This window comes from Lepus europaeus, chromosome 11 (genome assembly GCF_033115175.1).
Source record: "Lepus europaeus isolate LE1 chromosome 11, mLepTim1.pri, whole genome shotgun sequence".
Taxonomy (NCBI): domain Eukaryota; kingdom Metazoa; phylum Chordata; class Mammalia; order Lagomorpha; family Leporidae; genus Lepus; species Lepus europaeus.
This window is the reverse complement of record NC_084837.1, coordinates 73359729-73380835: the sequence shown is the minus strand read 5'-3', so window position 1 is coordinate 73380835 and position 21107 is coordinate 73359729. Positions and strand designations below refer to the sequence as shown.

The window sequence follows — 21107 nt, the reverse complement described above, 5'->3', positions numbered from 1 at the left end:
GGTTCAGACAGACCATGAAACCGTGACCTTCCAACTGTCCACAGCACGTCCTCTAAGCTCTCTGTATCTCAGTCATTACTGTTTTTAACCAATGTCTCAGGTTAACACAATCACAACCTCCTAATTCTTTTTTTTTTTTTTTTTTTGACAGGCAGAGTGGATAGTGAGAGAGAGAGAGACAGAGAGAAAGGTCTTCCTTTTTGCTGTTGGTTCACCCTCCAATGGCCGCTGCGGCCGGCGCATCTCGCTGATCCGAAGCCAGGAGCCAGGTGCTTCTCCTGGTCTCCCATGCGGGTGCAGGGCCCAAGCGCTTGGGCCATCCTCCACTGCCTTCCCGGGCCATAGCAGAGAGCTGGCCTGGAAGAGGGGCAACCGGGATAGAATCCAGCGCCCCAACTGGGACTAGAACCCGGTGTGCCGGCGCCGCAAGGTAGAGGATTAGCCTGTTAAGCCATGGCGCCGGCCACAACCTCCTAATTCTGATTATGGCTTGAAAACCAGAAGGAGCTATAAACACAAGTTCAAAGTTTCCAAACCTCTTCTCAATAAAGCCTCCAGGATACTGACTTGCAAGGAAGCTGTGATTCACAGGGTTCCCTTACACTGATTCCTAGGATCAAGCAAGTCGCTCAGATGGCCTCTCCTGGTTTCTGCAACCCTCTTCTCCCCATTCCCCACCTGAAAGTGCTTCTGGTGCCTAGGATGAGGCCTCTCGAACTTTCCTGGGTTTGGCAAAAAGGTGCCCTGGCTGTGGTCTTGCCCCAACTCTCTACTTTGCTATTTAAAAACAAACAAATAGGGGCCAGCACTGTGGCTCAGTAGATTAATCCTCCACCTGTGGTGCCAGCATCCCACATGGGTACTAGTCCCGGCTGCTCCTCTTCTGATCTAGCTCTCTGCTATGGCCTGGGAGGGCAGTGGAGGATGGGCCAAGTGCTTGGGGCCCTGCACCCACATGGGAGACCAGGAGGAAGCACCTGGCTCCTGGCTTCAGATCAGTGCAGCTCCAGCCACTGCGGCCATTTGGGGGGTGAGCCAACGGAAGGAAGACCTTTCTCTCTGTCTCTGCCTCTCACTGTTTGTAACTCTACTTGTCAAATAAATAAATAAATAATCTAAAATAAAAATAAACAAAAAACATTTATGTATTTCTTATTTGAAATGCAAAAAGACAGAGATACAGTGAGACCTTTCATCCACTGGTTCACTCTCCAGCTAGGTCTGGGCAAAGCCAAAGCTGGGAGCCCAAACCTCAATCTGGGTCTCCCTTGTGGGTGGCAAGGACCCAAGTGCTTGGTCGTCATTTGCTGCTTCCCGGCGTGCACGTTAGCAGGAAGCTGGAATTGGAAGCAGAGCTGGGATCTGAAGCCATGCACTCGGATAGGTCTGGGGTGCTCCAGCTGTGCCAAACACCTACCCCACTCTCCACTTTCAGTGCCCCAGCCTGCTGCTGCCTAGGCTCTAGGAAATTAAGACAACAGCTGGTGCCCAGAGTTGCTGCTGTGGGGCTCAGAACTGCCTCTCCATTTCCTTCAAACCTCTTGCCTTGCATGTTTTTCTTTGGTCTCTCAGTTGTTCAGCGTAGACTTCGTGTGCTTTCCCTAATTGCCTTCTGACCGCTGCCTCCCCCTACCCCAAATCCCTCTTTGCTGGGCTGCCCCTCGGCCTCATCCTGTATATCCCACGGGTAAGCACTGTTCTATGCTTGGCGAGCCTCTTTTTTTTTTAAATTTGAGAAGCACAGAGATAAGAAAGAGCAAGACAGGGTGACATCAAGAGAGTGAGCAAGAGAGATGGAGAGAAACAGAGAGAGAGAACGGGACAGGTTCCATTTGTTGATCCATATCCCTGAACGGCCACAATAGCCCCGCAGTGAGCCTGAAGCTGGGAGCTGGGGACTCAGCCCAAGTCTCTCACACATTATGGCAGCAGTCCCGTAATTTGAGCCATCACCACTGCCTCCCAGGGTCTGCATTAACAGGAAGCTGGAGTTGGGAGCCAGGACCAGGGATCAAAGCCAGGTACTCTGATGTGGGACACTAGCATCTTAACTGCTAGGCCAAATGTCCATTCCTCAGCCACCCTCTTGATGCCACACACGGCACCTTGGCTGGGCTTCAAGGGTTCTGGCTAAGTGTGTCTGGCAGGAAGTAGACATTAACTTTGATTTGCTCCTCCCTGCTCTCTGTTCGTACTTTAGCATCTATCCTGTCCATTATCTGAATCCTCACTGAGGCCAGCACTGTCTTGCAACTCTTTGCCAGGAACACCTTGCTCAGTTCCTCTAAGGTTTGACACTCAAACTGGAGACTGTAAGGTGCCATTGGCTAAGTGACAGCTCACCAAATGGACTGTGTGCTCCAGGGGATGGACTGTCCCAAACCAAGATTCCCCAGCTGTTCTGTTCTCCTCATCACAACACAAGAGGTGGCACAGATCCTCAGCAAAAAGTGAAAATAAGAAAATGAAATACATCTAATTGAATCAATTACTCCAGAGTGTACAACATAGTTCCATCAGTTTATTTCACATGTAAAGTACCAAAATATCAGACAGGAGGCCTGTATTTAAACCCAAGCACTGGGGCCAGCGCTGTGGCATAGCGGGTAAAGCAGCCACCCACAGTGCTAGCATTCCATATGAGCACCTGTTCGAGTCCCAGCTGCTCCTCTTCCAATCCAGCTCTCTGCTATGGCTTGAAAAAGCAGTAGAAGATGGCCCAAGTCCTTGGGCCCCTGCACCCACATGGGAGACCCAGAAGAAGCTCCTGGCTCCTGGCTTTGGACTGGTGCAGTTCCGGCCGTTGCGGCCAACTGGGGAGTGAGCGGATGGAAGACCTCTCTCTTTCTCTCACTCTCTCTCTCTGTCTCTCCATCTCTCTGTGTGTAACTCTTTCAAGTAATAAATAAATCTCTAAAATAAATAAATAAACAAATAAACCTAAGCACCAAAGCACAGTGAGAAGTCAAACATAAGTAAAGTGAGAATTTCAATGTCCCTGTGTCTATCTTCTGGTGTGGACGACAGAGGACAATCTACATGTGAGGAGTAAGTCAAGGAGAAGCAACCATACCATAAAAGGCAAGCGAAAACCAAAGGCTGGCTGGACATTTCTGACAGAATGCTATGATAACACTTCAAACACTGTGAGGACACAAGGAAGGGCTCACAGGACTTGGTAAGAAGGTGCCTTTGATGAAGAGCTAAGTAACACCACTCGGCCACGACTGGTGTCTGTGACACGCTGTATCTACAGAGGAGAAATGAACACACAGCATGCTCTTACAATGGCTCCCAGCACACGTCATGGCTGCATTACCCAAGTCGTTATTCTTGGTGATGGCAGCTGCCACCCTTGTCCGTGGCCCTTGCTTGGTAAACTGGTATCCAAACTTGAGGATCCTGGAATTCTCCTCCAGCATCTGGGCAATCTCCATCTCTACAGCCGTTCCCAGCTGCTGCCTCTGCTCGCAGGTGCACACACACAACAGGACGGCCAAGGGGGAAGAAACAACAGTTACTCGCACAGGAAAGTGACATGGCTACGCGTTGGACAAAAGGGCCAAGAGGCCACTGTCTCAGAGACAGGCTGCATCATTCAAGAATTTTCTTCTATACTGTCATTTGAGTTCTCTTCTGTATCTAGAAACAAAATCCAACCTACTGGCATCCTACACTGAAAAAATGCACTACGTCGTTTATGAAGCACAGGGAGACTCCAGAAGAGAAACGAAAGCAGGACTACCACTCGGTGTTTCTAATTCATCTGAGCATCCATGGTGTCAACAAAGGGTGAAGCTGCTTACGGCAATCAACTCCATGACTGAATTTTCTGTTCTGGGATCCACAACTATATCTGAAGATCACCAACCACTGAGGTATTGTCCTGCATCAGAGTCTCCCTAGGTGGTCCTGAATGGCCTTTCTTGTGGTCTGAACCACACACATGGTCAGATGAGTTGGCAAACACTGAAGGGGGGCACTGGGATGCAGAAAAACCCCAAGTTGTTCAAGTGAGTGGAATTTTGTTTGAGGCACAGAATAGTGAGAAAATAAAGAGCAGAACTTTTTTAAAAAAATTAATCAGAGCTTATAAATATAACAATTTAAGATTAAAGGAACATAATATATATTTTCATAATATAGTCAATGAACTTTTTCAATAAAAAGCACAGGAGTATTTAGGAAAAAAGCAAACAAAAAAGGATGTGAAATATAAAAGCCCCTTCCCCACAATACTCTCAATCCCCATAGACAAAGTCAGATTGGTATGTGGTGTGTGGGCTTCTAAACATTTTCTATGCATTCATATACAAATCCATACTTTACCACATAAGTGGATTATACCAGTACACTGTTCTGAAACACTCTGATTTAATATCACAGGTATCCGTTCAAATACCTGGCAAATACATATTTACCTCATTCTGATAAAGAGCTGCCCAGCACTGCAATGATGGTGGGCATTTATCTAGCCAGGCCCTGCCGGCACTCACAGGCTGCATCCCGGGGGCGTTTCGCAGGTGGGCCTGCAGGGCAAATGGTAGCAGGCTCCAAGGCAGGCACAGTGCAGACTTTGATAATTACTGATTTACCCACAAAGATTATGATAATTTTCACTCCAGCCATGTGAATGTTAACAGTTTTCCTTACCTAGCCAAATGAGATGTTACCAGTTTTTGTTCATCTTTGTCAACCTATTTGGTGAAAGTCGATATCTCATTTGCATTTATTTGCATATATCAAATTATAAATGAGAACAATTAAATTTTTTTTTTTTTGCTTATCAGTAAGTTTCTTATATATCAGAAAATTAGCCCTTGGTCAAATGTGCTGAAAATACTTTGCTCAGTCTGCTTTTTAACTTTCTTTCTGATTATTATAGAGACTTTTAGATTTTTCATATAATAAAATTAGTTGTTCTCCTTAATTGCATGCCACACTTAGGAAGCCTCTCTCCATTCCTCCTTATTTCTTTGATCTGTTTCATGATTTTAATACTAACATCTGCATTTCAGCTGGAATGGATTTTTGTCTAAGAATAAGGACACACACCTAACTATTTTGTGCTAAAATGCTAGCAAACTGCCCTACTTTTGCTTCATTCTTCTCTAATTTGAAATACTATTTCAGCAAAATTCTCAGGTATATCCAGGTTTGTTTGGGGGGCTCTCCTACTGCTCTGCCTGTTTATTTTTGGCTAGTCCTATGCAATTTAAATGGGGAAAGTGTGAGTATGGAGTAGATAAAGAAGAGTTTATGGAGGAACTTTGCATGCCAGGCAAGTCTGAAAGCTTCACTCTTTGCTCTTTTTCTTGTCACCTAGAAACTTATCCAACAAGTCTCTTAACAAGAAATTAACACAATGTGGTATTTCCAGTAAGACAATAACAATTTGTGGGCTCCACAGTGTACAGATTAGCATGCTAAACCATGTGAATCCATGGGTGGGAGAGGCAAAAAAAAAAAAAAAAAAAAAAAGAGAGAGAGAGAGAGAGAGGAGATCCTGTCCTCAAAGTTTCATGAGCAACTTCAGTTCGTGACACAGAGGGACTGTATCAAAGGTGGGCACCTAAGCTGAAGCTGGGGCTGCCTCAGCTATGGCTTGTGTCCCTGAAGTGGCCCAAAGCGATGCACTGAGTCCTGGGCTGGGGCAACCTGCAGTGTTAATGCAATGATCCAAAGTTAGCTCCACACTTCCATTCCCCAGTATCTGAGTCCTTCTCCAAGTAGTGGCTGTTTATTTCCTCAGGAGCCTAAATTTTGCTCAGCACCATTTCTGATGCTTTGTCTTCAATAAAAGGTAAACCCAGACGTGTTCCTCCTTGATTTGGGTGTTCTGTTTACATAGATGTTAACTGTAATTTCTTTAGGGGTTTCCTCCATGTTGTAGTGAATTGTGGGTGACATTTTGGCAGCATGATAAAACCTTCCCTTTTGTAAGGCTCAGTGTATAATCCATTCATGTGATGTGGTATAGAAAAAGCCAAGACAGGGGTAGACTTCCATGGGAACTACCGAGGGCTTCCAGGCTTGGGCAGCAGTGCTGGCGGGGACTCTGGGGCCTCATCAGATCTGGAGGGTCTGGAGCAGCGAATTGCTCAGTCCACAGACTTGCAGGGCGTGCTCTGAACAGTCACTCTGCCCGCCGTCCTCCCTACCACCCCACGTGGGAATGCCCACACTACCAGCTGGCTTGCTCTCTCCTCATTCCATGTCTAGACCCCTCAGATTCCAGCATCGTGGCTGACGGCTCAGAGCTGCTGTACTCTGAAGACAGGGAAGGCCAATGCTGGGAAAAAGAAGGTTCCGAGGCACCAGACCTGGCGGCTCGCACTGGCTGCTGTGAGGACCTGAGAAGCGCTGAGAAGAGCTGAGAGGGCACACTGCGGGTGTGGCTCGCTACTCTAAGTCACACTACCTCCTGGAACTCTGTCTCGGTGGCCAGCACCAGACTGCAGGAGCCTACGTCTGCTCCTTTGGCTGTGGCAGCCTCCAACCAAGGACAAGGAGCTGAAGCCTCCGGGCAGGGCCACCCAGCTTCCTCCTTCCAGTCCTAGTCCCAGCGAGAGGCCAAAGCAAGGCTGGGACAGCACTGGGCAGACAAACGAAAAGGCAAGGAGAGTGGTGGCAGAGCCAAGCTTGTCAACGTCCCCTCCGCCACCTCCTCCCCTCACCCCTGCTACCTGCTGTGCCCGGGGCTGGGGGCCAGCTGGCTTGTCATGTCTCAGCTGCCCCTCTCCCACTCCCACTCCCGCTCCCACTCCACAGGCCGGAAGCTACTGGAACTGCCGCCCTGCGGCCTCTGGCCCTCTCTCTAAGGAGCCTGTGAGTGAGCTTGGCGCACCCTTCCTTACCTGGTTGTCGATCTTGATCTCTGTCAAAGTGTCGTTTTCCCTCAGTGCCTCCACCAGGGCCAGGATTCCAGCTCCAGTGATAAAATTAGACTCTATGTTCAGACTTTTCAAGGTCTTGTTTACTTTCAGCATATCTGCAAACGCCTTAGTAAGCAAAAAGAAGTAATTCTGGCAGTCTGGACTTAGAAACTTCACGTATCTGCAACATTAATTTAAAAGACATACTGACATAGGATTAAATTTATTTTTATTTTATTTGAAAGGCAGAGAGACAGAGAGAGAGAGAGAAAGATCTTGCATTTGTAGGTTCTCTCCCCAAATGTCTGTAACAGAGAGGTCTGGGCCAGGCTGAAGCCAGGATCCCAGAATTCAATTCCAGTCTCTTACATAAGTGGCAGGGACCCAAGTATTTGAGCCATCACTGCTGCCTCCCAGGGTGTGCATTGCAGGAAGCTGGAATCAGAAATGCAGTTGGGATCTGAACCAGACACTCTGGTAAGGGATACAAGCATCCCAAGCAGTATCCTAACCTCTGCCCCCAATGCCTGCCCTGGATTACAGCATTTTTAAAAGTGAAGACATGTTTTAAAAACCCACTACTACCACCTGTTATCACTGCCAGTTTCATTTAACTTTGTCGTTTTTTGAGGAAAGCATTTTAACATTGAGAAAAAAGTAGAGAGGACATCAGCTCAGAATATTTTTTTTTTACTTTTACTGTGCATGGATAAAAAATTTATCATTGACTAGCCTTTGTGTACTACTGATTTATTTATATTATTTCAAATCATCTATAAACTGAACTTCCTTAAAGGTAACTTTTGGGACAAAATCACCAGGCAGAATGGCCAACCCATTGGACAGTTCCAGCTTGAGATGGCAGACTGCACACAGACACCTGCCTGCTCCCTTGGACTTTCGAGTGTCTTAACCACCACTAAGAAAAGACGCCATCTTTAAGAGAGTAGAACTGTCCCAGGGTAAGAAAAGAGAACAAAGAGCTGGTATTGTGGTGCCGTGGGCTAAGCCACCACTTATGATGCCAGTATCCCATATCAGAGTGCTGGTGGGAGTCCTAGCTGCCGCGCTTCCAAGCCAGCTCCTGGCCAATGCACTTGAGAAGGGAATGGCTGATGGCTCAAGTACCTGGGCTCCTGGCACCCATGTGGCAGATCTGGAGGGAGATTCTGGCTGCTGGTTTTAGACTGGCCCAGCTCTGGCTGTTGCAGCCATTTGGGGAGTGAACTAGCAGATGTAAGATCTCTCTCTCTTTCCTCCCTCCCTCCTTCTCTATCACTCTGCTTTTCAAATATATAAAGGAGAACAAAAAACCATTATTTCTCTCACTCTCCTTTTTAGCTTCTGAGCAGCCTCTGTGCTGTTTTCCACAGTGGGTGAGTTACTTTCTATTTCTACCAACAGTGCGTGAGAGTTCCCTTTTCCCAGCATCCTCCCCAGCATTTGCTATTTTTGTCTTTTTTTAAGTTACTTTATTTTATTTATTTTTTTGGACAGGCAGAGTGGACAGTGAGAGAGAGAGACAGAGAGAAAGGTCTTCCTTTGCCGTTGGTTCACCCCCAATGGCCGCTGTGGCCGGTGCGCTGCGGCCGGCGCACTACGGCCAGTGCACCGCACTGATCTGAAGCCAGGAGCCAGGTGCTTCTCCTGGTCTCCCATGTGGGTGCAGGGCCCAAGCACCTGGGCCATCCTCCACTGTCTTCCCGGGCCACAGCAGAGAGCTGGCCTGGAAGAGGGGCAACCGGGACAGAATCCGGTGCCCCAACCGGGACTAGAACCTGGTGTGCCGGCGCCGCAAGGCGGAGGATTAGCCTATTGAGCTACAGCGGCACCAGCCTATTTTTGTCTTTTTGATAGAAGCCATTTTAACTGGAGTGAGATGAGACCTCACTGTGGTCTTGCTCTGCATTTCCCTGTAGACAAATGATGTTGAGAATTTTTTCATATACTTGTTGGCCATGTACGTCTTCCATTGAGAAATGTCTATTCAGATCTACCGCCCATCCTTAAATTTGGGTTATTGTTTGTTTTGCTGTTGAGTTGAGTTCCCTATATACTCTGTGTATTAATCCTGTGTCAGATGACAGTTTGCAAATATTTTCTCTCTCCTTAGATTGTCTCTCCACTTTGTTGATTATTTCCTTTGCTGTGCAGAAGCTTTTTGGTTTGATATAACCCCATCTGCCCATTTTCACTTTTGTTACCTATGTTTTTGAGGTTTTATCCAAAAAAACTTTGTTCCTATCAATGTCCCAAAATGTTTCCCAGCAATCCCACTATTGGGTCTGTCTCCAAAAGAAATAAAGTCAGCATATCAAAGCCAACACAGAGAAATGGTAAATGTTTGCCGTGGTGAATATGCTAATTAACCTGATTTGATGATTATACATCATATACATGTATCAAAATACTACACTGTACCCATTAGTATGTACAATTATTATGTATTAATTTTAAAAAGTTTTAAGGCTATTATCTCAAGGCATAGGTAAAATACAGAAAATAGAAAAATTGGTGGAGAAATTAGCACCAACAATGTTGCCCGAGGTAAGTCCCAGCACTGAATAGCCGGAACAGCTGGGGCAGCTGGAGGATGCATGACCTCTCCCTGCGGCTTCCAGGAAAAGGAGCGACTGGTGGTCGAAGCGTCAATGACAAATCTCCCAGAAGGGCCCCTAGTGAGGGCGCCAGTGCTTGAGACAGGTCAGAGCAGACAGGCACCTGCTGACCTTCAGGCCACATAAAGTGCGCGTCCAGGACGGAGTGGGGGGGCCAGTTAGGCCAAGGGTGAAGAGAGCTGAAATGCACTCCTCCCGCAGGAAGCTATTACCAGGGCATCCTCCCCTCTCCCCAGCTCCCCAGCCACACAGCACAGGCTCAACCCACCTGCCTGCAGCTCCCCAGCCACACAGCACAGGCTCAACCCACCTGCCTGCAGCTCCCCAGCCACACAGCACAGGCTCAACCCACCTGCCTGCAGCTCCCCAGCCACACAGCACAGGCTCAACCCACCTGCCTGCAGCTCCCCAGCCACACAGCACAGGCTCAACCCACCTGCCTGCGGCACTTGTTCATTCCTTCAAAATGCTGGCAGGCCTCCACTGAAGCCCAGCAGCAGCTGAGACAACATTTCTCGCCCTCAGGGAGCTCACATTTCCACAAAGGAACTCATCAGAGGGTGCAGAGAAAGATAAGAGAGGCCCCATCAAGGGCGAGTCTACTGGCAAAGCAGAGGACACAAGTGCAGAGGAAATGATCCTGCGTTAGACAAACTAGCCTGTTCTCCACTAACGCACACGAGCAGGCAGCCAACAACTGCCGGGCATGAGAGACCAGGCTGACGGCACCCATGATCACCAAACGGGACAGCAACCCAGGAAGGAAACAAAACAAATGCAAACATTCTAGTTACTATTTCCCTATTCCACCCCCCAAGGAAAGAAAGGGGGCACTGTATCCAGAAATTAAGTATGTCCTGGCTGTTAGATTTTATTTTTTTAAAGAGAAACAAGAGAGCTTTTCCTTTTTTTTTTTTTTAAATTAAAAATACTACATTGACATAAAAGAAAGTATAGACATCCAGAATTATAACACGGGCAAGGCAGAAGATCACATAAGCTAAGGATCTTCCTAAGGATGTACAGGAAAAAGACAGACAGGAGGAAAATGTTGAAAGAGACAGAGGAGCGATGCAGAGGTCCAGTGCTCCTCTTAGAGGAGTTCCAGAGGGACACACACAGAACACAACAGAAGGGAAGGCATTCCCAGGGAACTATGAGGGAAACATTCCCAAAGATGAACAGTTATGAAGATTTTCCAGAAGGAAATCAAGAGATGCTCAAAACAATTAATAGAGACTCCTGGGGCCAGCGCTGTGGCATAGCAGGTTAAGCTGCTGTCTGTAGTGCCGACATCCCATATGGGCGCTGGTTCGAGTCCCAGCTGCTCTACTTCCAATCCAGCTCCCTGCTAATGCGCCTGGGAAAGCAGTGGAAGATGGCCCAAGACTTCGGGCTCCTGCACCCACATGGTAGACGGGATGAAGCTTATGGCTCCTGGCTTTGACCTGGCCCAGCCCTAGCTGTTATGGCCATGTGGGGAATGAACCAATGGATGGAAGATCTCTCTCTCTCTGTAAATCTGATTTCAAATAAATTAATTTTTAAAAAGAGACAAACTCTTAAATGGACACCTATGTGAAATTTCAGAGCTATAGGGAAAAGAGTCCTGAAGTTTCTAACAAGAAAAGAACAGGTCATGTGCAAAGGAACAAGAATCAAACCAGTATTAGTCACAAGACTGAAAGGCCCAACAGAGATTTACATTTACTTGGTCACATAATTGGAAATTCTGCTAATAGGTCCATAATTATTATAATCATGCTATACACAAACCATATAAAGTTCAATATGAATAGAAGAGGTTGAAGAAGAAAGAGGTATGGAAAACAGATTACAGAATTGCCATCATCTTTTATAATAGTCAAAAGTTATCTAAGATGAGAAATCAAAGACATAGATTTCTGGGGCAGATGCTGAGCCTAGTTGTCAAGATGGTCGTCTCACATTGGAGTACCTAGGGTCAATGCACCCTACTAATGCAGACCCTGGGAGACAGCAGGGATGGCTCAGGTAACTGGGTTCCTCTCGCCTACATGGGAGACTTGCTCCTGGCTCCTGTCATCAGCCCAGTCCACTCCTAGTTTTTTTTTAAGACATTTGGAGATCTCTTTCTCTTTCTCCTCTGTCTCTCTGCCTCTAAGGTAAATAATATTAATAATAATAATGTGTACACAAATATTTTTAATAAGTATATATAAATTTCTTCACATTAGTGAGTTTCTATCTTGGCTGCACTTTAGAATGACCTGGGAGTTTTTTAAAAAATATATACCAGTGGTTGGGCTTCACCCTAGATGAATTAAATCAGAATCCCAGAGGTTGTGGCCTGGCCATCTGCATTTTTGAAAAGCTCTCTAGGTGAATAATATGCATCCAGGAATGACAACCACTTTAATTAAAGTCATAAAGACAACAGCTAGAAGAATGAAAAACAAACTGCTAATAGTGATTACTTCTAGGGAGTAAAGAAGTTCTAAGCTATTTTAATTGTTTTATGGTAGACAAGAGGAAGGAGGAAGAGGCGAAGGATTTAACATGGAATTAGAACAAGGTTTTTCTATCTAAGCAGGACTGACATTTGACACTGGAGAATTCCTTTTCTATTTGTATGTTTAATCTGAGAGACTCATCTTGCAGGTTAACTCCCTGAATGCCTGCACAGTAACTAGGGCTGGGAAGGGCCAAAGCCTGGAGATGAGAACTCAATCCAGGTCTCCCATGCAGGGGATGGGAGCTCCGTTACTTGAGCCATCGCTGCTGTCTCACAGGGTCTGCATTAGCAGGATGCAGGGTGCAGGAGTTGGAGCTGGGAACCAACCCTGGCACTCCCACGTGAAATGCAGGCATCGTAACTGCGAGGCCAAATAGCCGCCCACAAAGAGCTCTGTGCTGGGGAGCTTGTCCTGTGCACTGGCAGATGTTGAGCAGGACTGGTGACTACTAAACGCTAACAGCACTCCCCTCAGTCACGACAACCACAGGCTTCCCCAGACATTGCCAAATGTCCCCTGGAGGGCAGACTACGCTGGGCTGAGAACCACCGGACTAGAAGGATAATCGGCTATAATAGTTAAGCAGTTGGCTCGGAAAGCAAAGAAAGTACAAGGATTTGGGCTGACAAGACGATACACCATGTAAATTAAAGTGCGTTTATTCAGTGCCAGGTCTCGAATTAAAATCAAACGCACACATTTTAATCAGAGTACCCGAAGGGGGGCATCGGGCCTTTCCTCAGAGATCTCCAAGCTTTGGGGCTGACTTTCGTTACCAACAACAAAATGTCAGGGCAATGAGGCCTGTACGAAAAACTGCAGCACCTCCTGGCAGGTAGCCAGGTTCTTGCCAATTGCTTTTAAACTTGAGAAAACACTTTTCTCACACTGAACAAAACAGGGGAGACCCAGCCAAATATAACCCCGGCTGCTGGCCCAAGTGCATTTTAGCCCAGCAAATATTTGAGTGTCTACTACATGTGCTGGGATACTAACATCAGAAAAACAAAGACCAGATTCTTTAAATGTTAGAGAAATTCACTTTTAAGGAGGTTTTGCTTCCTATGCTTTATGCACTTGTATGGAAATACGATTTTCTGTGCTCCCCGAGCAGTAGCCATGGGAAACATGAGCTCCTGAGCCCTTGAAGAAACACACACTTAGCCGGCGCCGTGGCTCAATAGGCTAATCCTCCACCTAGCGGCGCCGGCACACCGGGTTCTAGTCCCGGTCGGGGCACCGGATTCTGTCCCGGCTGCCCCTCTTCCAGGCCAGCTCTCTGCTGTGGCCAGGGAGTGCAGTGGAGGATGGCCCAAGTACTTGGGGCCCTGCACCCCATGGGAGACCAGGATGAGCACCTGACTCCTGCCATCGGATCAGCGCGGTGCGCCCTCCGCGGCGGCCATTGGAGGGTGAACCAACGGCAAAAGGAAGACCTTTCTCTCTGTCTCTCTCTCTCTCGCTGTCCACTCTGCCTGTCAAAAAATTAAAAAAAAAAAAAAATCAATGAATCCTTTGACCTACTGTTTCATAAGTACAAGTTCTTAATAGCTCTAAAAACACTAATAAAAAATAAAACATAATCCTATCTCTTTAAAAAAAAAAAACACACACTGACTTAAAAGATGCACTGTGAAAGAAAGAATGCAAAATACATTGCATTTGCAAATTATTATTATTATACTGCTTTAAGTAAAATATATTTAGTAGGCTAATTTCACCCAATTTTTATTTTTTTTAAGGTGGCTACTAAAAAAATCAAAATCACACATGTGGCGTCTATTTGTGGCTTATGTTTTATTTATTTTATTTCTATGGACAGTGTTGTCGTGAACTCTTGATTTTTAATGTGGCATCACTACTATTAAGAATAGCAGTCAGGACATAGTTGGGCCTCTTCTCTTTATTGGCATCCAGTGGGGCAAGTTCCATTAGCACTCATCTGCTATTAATGTGATTACATGGCAGTGCTTGGGGCACACTCACATTTGCCCCCGGGCTTAGTCACATGCTGTGCAACATTAGCTAAGTTACTCAATCTCGGAATCTCATCCATGAAGTGGGGATAATGTCATCTCTCACACATGGTTTTGTCTACATGCAACAATCCCAGAAGTGCCTCGCTGAACCTGTTTTTTTTTTTTTTTTTCTTCTTCTTCTTCTTTTTTTTTTTTTTTTTGACAGGCAGAGTGGATAGTGAGAGAGAGACAGAGAGAAAGGTCTTCCTTTTTGCCGTTGGTTCACCCTCCAATGGCCGCTGCAGCCGGCGCATCTCACTGATCCGAAGCCAGGAGCCAGGTGCTTCTCCTAGTCTCCCATGGGGTGCAGGGCCCAAGCACTTGGGCCATCCTCCACTGCACTCCTGGGCCATAGCAGAGAGCTGGCCTGGAAGAGGGGCAACAGGGATAGAATCCGGCACCCAAACCAGAACTAGAACCCGGTGTGCCGGCGCCACAAGGTGGAGGATTAGCCTGTTAAGCCACGGCGCCGGCCTGAACCTGGTTTTGAACCTTAAATAGCAAAGCTCTTGAAGCTCTTGTTCTAGTGCAGATCTGTAATTCAACAGTGAGTAGCAACCATAAGCAGTGTGAAGGTCTCTATTGCCTGTGTGATAATCAACCAATTTTCTACCTACAGAAAGGTCCTTTCCGACAATAGCATAGCTAGGAGAGGAGCCATCTGGGGGCAGCTGGGTGTGGACTGGACTAGATGAAGCCATCTAGGCATAAGGCCAGAGGTCCTTCTCTCTCTCTCTCTCTAAGATTAGTTTAACTCTTTGAAAGGCAGAGAGAGAGAGAGATTGAGGTCTTCTATCTGCTGGTTCACTCTCCAAATGGCCACAATGGCCAGGAATAGCCAGGCTGAAGCCAGGAGCCTGGCATACCATCTGGGTCTCCTATGTGGGTGCTGGGACCCAAGCGCTTCGGCCATCTTCTTCTTTTTTTTTTTATTAAAAAAAAATTTTTTTTGACAGGCAGAGTGGATAGTGAGAGAGAGACAGAGAGAAAGGTCTTCCTTTTCGCCGTTGGTTCACCCTCCAATGGCCGCCGCGGCCGACACACTGCGCTGATCCAAAGCCAGGAGCCAGGTGCTTCTCCTGGTCTCCCATGCGGGTACAGGGCCCAAGGACTTGGGCCATCCTCCACTGCACTCCAGGGCCATAGCAGAGAGCTGGCCTGGAAGAGGGGCAACTGGGACAGAATCAGTGCCCCGACCGGGACTAGAACCTGATGTGCCAGTGCCGCAAGGCGGAGGATTAGCCTGTTGAGACGGGCCCGGCCTGGGCCATCTTCCACTGCTTTCCCAGGCTTATTAGCAGGGAGCTGCATCAGCCAGGACATTGCTCTCATGGGATGCCGGTGCAGCAGGCAGCAGCTTAACCGGCTGGGCTGCACAGCTCTGGTCCTGAGGCTTTTCTCTTACGGCCATACAGAATAAAAATGATTCCTTGCAATCACATAGTGTGCTAATGCTTCTGGCTGAACATGAGGTCTCTTGATCCTAGCAGCAAATCTTTGAGGAAACTGAGGCCCAGAGCAGTTACTGCAGATGTCACAGTGCAGGCAGCCGGCAGGGCCAGGACACAGACCCGCTTCTTCAGGTCTGAAGCCTTCCCAGCCCATCGCCCTGGGAGCTGCTGCCGGATGCCTAAGGCCCAGGATTCTTGGAGAGCAACTTCACTCTATTCAGGCTACCGTCTGCGCCCACCACTGCAGTGTTTTTTTCCTGAATGCAAAAAGCCTTCCGTGGGGACATGGGGAGGCCAGCCACACAGGGCTCCACTGGTTCTAGCACTGTGTTGGAACAATAATTTATAAGAGGCCGAATATGGTTTAAGGACTGCAGACGGCATCCACCAGAAACCCCTTGCTGCCTCACATCTGAACGCTAGAAATGAAGACTTTCGGACAGGGCTCTCGATGGAGCTGTCCTCGCGCGCAGCAATGATGGAGAAAAACCCCTTCTAAAACCCCCACGTGGTCCCCTTGGTTCCGCTCCTCCCCTCTCTGCTTACCCCAGGCGGGGCGTGTGTGCGTGTATGTGTGTGTGCAAGCGTGTGTGCCGTCAGTCACTGCCAGAATGAAGGCAACGTTTCTGGAAATCTCCACCGGGAGTGCTGATCTTCAGAAATCAATGGTAAAATCATATTTTTGTAAACTCATGTATACATATACATATGCTGATGGATATGGATATATATATTCCTTCTATGGTCTTTTCATTTTAGACTGTATTGTTTTCATTTTATTTGTTTGTATTTGACAGGTAGAGTTATAGACAATGAGAGGAAGAGACAGAGAGAAAGGTCTTCCTTCTGTTGGGTCACTTCCCAAATGGCTGCTACGGCCAGCGCTGCACTGATCCAAAGCCAGGAGCCAGGTGCTTCTCCTGGTCTCCCATGTGGGTGCAGGGCCCAAGCACTTGGGCCATCCTCCACTGCCTTCCCGAGCCACAGCAGAGAGCCAGACTGGAAGAGGAGCAACAGAGACTAGAACTCGGCGCCCATATGGGATGCCAGCGCCACAGGTGGAGGATTAACCAAGTGAGCCACGGTGCCAGCCCTCATTTTAGACTATATTGTAACTATTCCAAACAAATTACTTTTTCAAAGCAAAGTTATTAACAAATTTGGAAAATGTAACTGAAAAAATCCAGCTTTTAGCATTGTACTTGTTGTATGGTAGGCAGCTGACACATAGTTGTTGCATTAAAAACACCATTGAAGAGGTTATTATTATGTTTGCACTTACTTAGTCCACTTAGAAAGTTCTCTGTATTTAACCTAAAATAAGTTAGATTATTGACACGTAGTATTGACAATGGACTATAAACTATCCCTTATCCCTGCAATTTCACCGCAAATAATAAACAGAAGTGACATGTTCTCTCTCCAAAATACTTTTTCAAATCATTTACATACAAGTATATTGTGAATATTTTTGCTGTATTGAAAGCGTATCTACTCAAGGACATAGTATGGATTCATACACGCCTAAGTCCTTAGACTGCTCATTTCATATTACCAATGATGTAATTCTGCTGTTTTTCTATTTTAATGTTGGGTTTCAAACTCAACACTGCTTTCAACCTACACATTGAGATACGGGGACCAGTACTGTGGCATAGAGGGTAAAGCTGCTGCCTGCAGTGCTAGCATCCCATATGGGTGCCAGTTCAAGTCCCGGCTGCTCCACTTCCAATCCAGCTCTCTGCTGTGGCCTGGGAAAGTAGTGGAGGATGGCCCAAGTCCTTGGGCCCCTGCACCCGCATGAGAGACCTGGAGGAAGCTCCTGGCTCCTGGCTCTGGATCGACCCAGCTCAGGCCATTGCAACCATTTGGAGAGTGAACCAGAGGATTGAAGATCTCTCTCTTTCTCTCTCTGCCTCTTCCTCTCTGTAACTCTGCCTTTCAAATAAATAAATAAAACTTAAAAGAAAATATAGCTAAGTCCTAATGGCTGGTGAAATCACTGATTTTTGTAGCTCAGTCCTTCTTTTACATTCTCACTTATTTCCCCATTTGCTGTCATCACCATGGAAACAGTGTCCTCTGGTACTGAGAGGTTGGCAGCCCTGATCATCCACTCACTTAACAAGTGCCTTCCCGGCATCTATTCTGTGCCCACACCATGACAGGCAGTCGTTACTTTCATATCATCTGTTTGAAGTGCTATTTTAGATCTTCCAAAAAGCACTGACTTTAAGTCAAATCATCAAATCAAGACAACTTTTGCGTTTCTAGTTTCATGCGAGGGCTGAGCGTTAGATGCTGTAGAACCATCGGTAGAGGCCCAGGCTCCTGATAAATGACATGTTTCAGCAAATGATGACAGTGAGGTACACAGCTGCATGGTAAGCATCCTGGATGTGGAACCAAAGACTTGGTGGTGAATCCTGGCTCTGCCTCTTACTGGCTGTGCTTCCTCTGAGAAGATACTTAACCTCTCTGAACCTTAGCTTGCTCATTTGTGAAAGCTGGAACTAAAAGCTTTATATGCCTCACAGTCTTAGCAGTAACAATTAGGTGAAATGAGACGGATTTCTTTTAACTAAAAGAGTTGACAATTTTAATTTCACATTTCAAAATACAAATGAAAACTGCACCTTTCAAAATCCCACTTCTTCCCCCAAAAACTGTTCTTTCTTTGATAGGAAGGGGGGCAGGTCTTCTTTGTCGTGCTAGAAAACACCCCGAGTCCCAGCACCATGAGCTCCTGGTGAACAGGTGACACAGAGCTGCTAGGAAGAGGCCTCCCCTCTCTCCTTATCCATCCAGCCGAGTCATTCCTGGACAAGTGGGCACCGTCGGGGACGCCCAGGTCTCATCACTGGGGGCCGCGGCATCAGTGGCACATGGCCTCCTATGGTGGCCTCATTCCAGGAGGAGGAGGACCCATCACTGACATCATGGGAGGGCATCCCATATGGGGTGCAGGCAGCACACCAGGGTGAAGGGACCTGGCAGACCGTGGGAAGGTGGGATCATGGCCTCTGCAGGAGGAAGAGCAGAGCACGGAGTAGGGGTATCTGTTTTTGTTGCGATGCAGCCGTTGTGTTGTCAGCCAGGCTCTGAGCCTGCTCTTCCATCCACTTCTTTTTTTTTTTTTTTTTTTTTTTTTTTTTTGACAGGCAGAGTGGACAGTGAGAGAGAGAGAGAGACAGAGAGAAAGGTCTTCCTTTTTGCCGTTGGTTCACCCTCCAATGGCCGCCGCGGTAGCGCGCTGCGGCCGGCGCACCGCGCTGTTCCGATGGCAGGAGCCAGGTGCTTCTCCTGGTCTCCCATGGGGTGCAGAGCCCAAACACTTGGGCCATCCTCCACTGCACTCCCTGGCCACAGCAGAGAGCTGGCCTGGAAGAGGGGCAACCAGGACAGAATCCGGTGCCCCGACCGGGACTAGAACCCGGTGTGCCGGCGCCGCAAGGCGGAGGATTAGCCTGTTGAGCCACGGTGCCGGCCTCCATCCACTTCTGACAGTAGTCTTTCACATTCTCTATGCGCTTCCTACCACTGCAGCGTGTCTTTCTCGCAGATGGAGAGTCACACATACTGTAGGAGTCAGAGTAAAACTTGGGCATGTCGCTCCGCAGGCCGTTGGCCACTCTGTTCCCCACCGTCCAGGAATGACTGGTTTTTTTTTGTTTGTTTGTTTTTTTAAGATTTATTTTCTTTATTTGAAAGGAAGAGTTACAAAGAGAGGGAGAGACAGAGAGAGATCCTCCATCCACTGGTCTACTCCTTAAATGGCCACTACGGCTATGGCTGGGCCAGGCTGAAGCCAGGAGCCAGGAACTCCTCCAAGTCTCCCACGTGGGAGCAGGGGCTCAAGTACTAACTAAGGCCATCCTCTTCTGCTTTCCCAAGTGCATCAGCAGGGGGCTGGATTGGAAGCAGAGCAGCCGGGACTTGATCTGGTGCCTGTGTTGGGTGTTGGCATAACAGGCAGTGGCTTTACCCCTTACACCACAATGCCGGCCCCGGGATGATACATTTAAAGCACAGAGATCAGTGCTGGCATTTACTAGCTGCTCAGAACATTAGCTGATAACAGGGGGAATAAGGATGATGGTGATGGTAGTTCTTACTTGGGTCAAGGAGCTTCCTTACTTGGCTGGACAAATCTAAAATGCATCGAAGCAGGGCAGGTTAAGATGCCACTTGGGATCACCGCATCCCATATCTGAGGGCCTGAATTCAAGTCTGTGCTCCCCTCCCCATGCCAGCGGCAGCGCTGGGTCCACATGGGAGAGCAGGATTGAGCTTCTGGCTCTGAGCCTGGCGTGGCTCAGCCTCAGCTGTTACAGGCATTAGGGAGTGAACCAGTGGATGAGGTTTCTCTCTCTCTTTCTCTTTCTCTCTGTGTGTTTAGGTGTCTGGCTGTCTTTCAGTGACTCTGTCTTTCAAGTAATAAACAATTTAAAATACATAGAAGGAATGGAGGTTTTGGTTGCTTATTTTTTCATGTCCTAGTTATTCATAGAGTGTCAAACAAACAAGTTATTTCAAGATTCATTTGTTTTCAAGTATTTTTCAAACACATTAACCCATTTCAAAAGTTAAAACAAAATATACTGTAACAACATGTGCTAAGTTCCTGTAGGGTTTGAGAGGTCATACTATCCAATGAGTTCAACAGAATGTTACCACAGATGCGAAAGTTGAATTAAATTTGTACTAAGCACAGAACAAACTCTAACGATTTATTTAGCCAAATGACATACTTACCTTGTTTCTAGTTGACTGAAAGCCCCGGACAGCACTGAAATCTTATGCATTCACTATGACTGCAATTTTGCTCATTAACTGTGAAGTACAGATTTGCCACTGCTGAAACTGTTCACTGGTCAAACACACTGAAGAGTCTGCGGTGGATGCAATACCCTCCCATGACATTTCTGAGAGCTTTACTCACAATGGCCACAGGGTCGTTGCTGCGGGTCGCGGCCAGGCTGAACTTCTTGACGTGAGTGTTGGTCTCCAGCGCCTTCGCAAAGTCCTTCAGGGTTGGGATTGGAATGTTCTAAGACAGAGGAGAGAGGAGGAACTGACGGACACGGCTACAGCCCACCCGCCCACAGCTGTTAGATACCACATAGGTTCAGATGCCTCATTACCAGGGCTCTTCACCCAGTCTCTGGCAAGGAAGCTATCCTGAACCAATAGCACCCCCTAGTGCCCAATAAGGGAATCTAACACCACGCACATTCTGGCTTCACCTTTCTGTCTTGCCTCACTGAGAAATGAGGCACACATTATACTTCCCTCTTCTCCCCTCTCATTTTCTGTATACTCTGGTCTCTCCCTCCTCCATGCCTTTAGACATGCTTTTCCTGGGAATTTCTTTTGTCCTTTTCTCTGATTAATTCCTACTCATCTTTCCAAACTCAAGTGCCATACCACCTTGTTTACTGGCTCTCCTAAGAGAATTAAAATTTTCCTTTCCTGAAATTCTGTAACATTTAGGCGCTTATTACATCGTGTAATTATCTGCCTGATGTCTGTCTCCTAGCGTGAGTTTTTCAGAGCAGAATGAACGAGCGTCACTCATCTCTGTGCTCTGTCTTCCTGAGCCCCGAGCAGTGGAGGGGAGGCAGCGAGGGGCACAGCACGAGTCCTGGCT

General features: G+C 47.3%; 1 protein-coding gene across 3 annotated transcripts in view; it reads right to left on the bottom strand.

The window, feature by feature from the left end:
• The window catches only part of TMOD2 (tropomodulin 2), a 59147-nt gene that overhangs the window by 7965 nt on the left and 30075 nt on the right, over positions 1–21107 (bottom strand). Inside the window, exons 7-9 of one of the 3 annotated variants that reach the window (XM_062205922.1) lie at positions 20400–20507; positions 6858–7001; positions 3287–3464 (exon numbers count right to left, since the gene is read on the bottom strand). In XM_062205922.1, coding sequence (XP_062061906.1) covers positions 3287–3464; positions 6858–7001; positions 20400–20507 — 430 coding nt within the window. The remainder of the gene's footprint in view (positions 1–3286; positions 3465–6857; positions 7002–20399; positions 20508–21107) is intronic. The other 2 variants (XM_062205923.1, XM_062205924.1) reach the window with 2 other exon arrangements.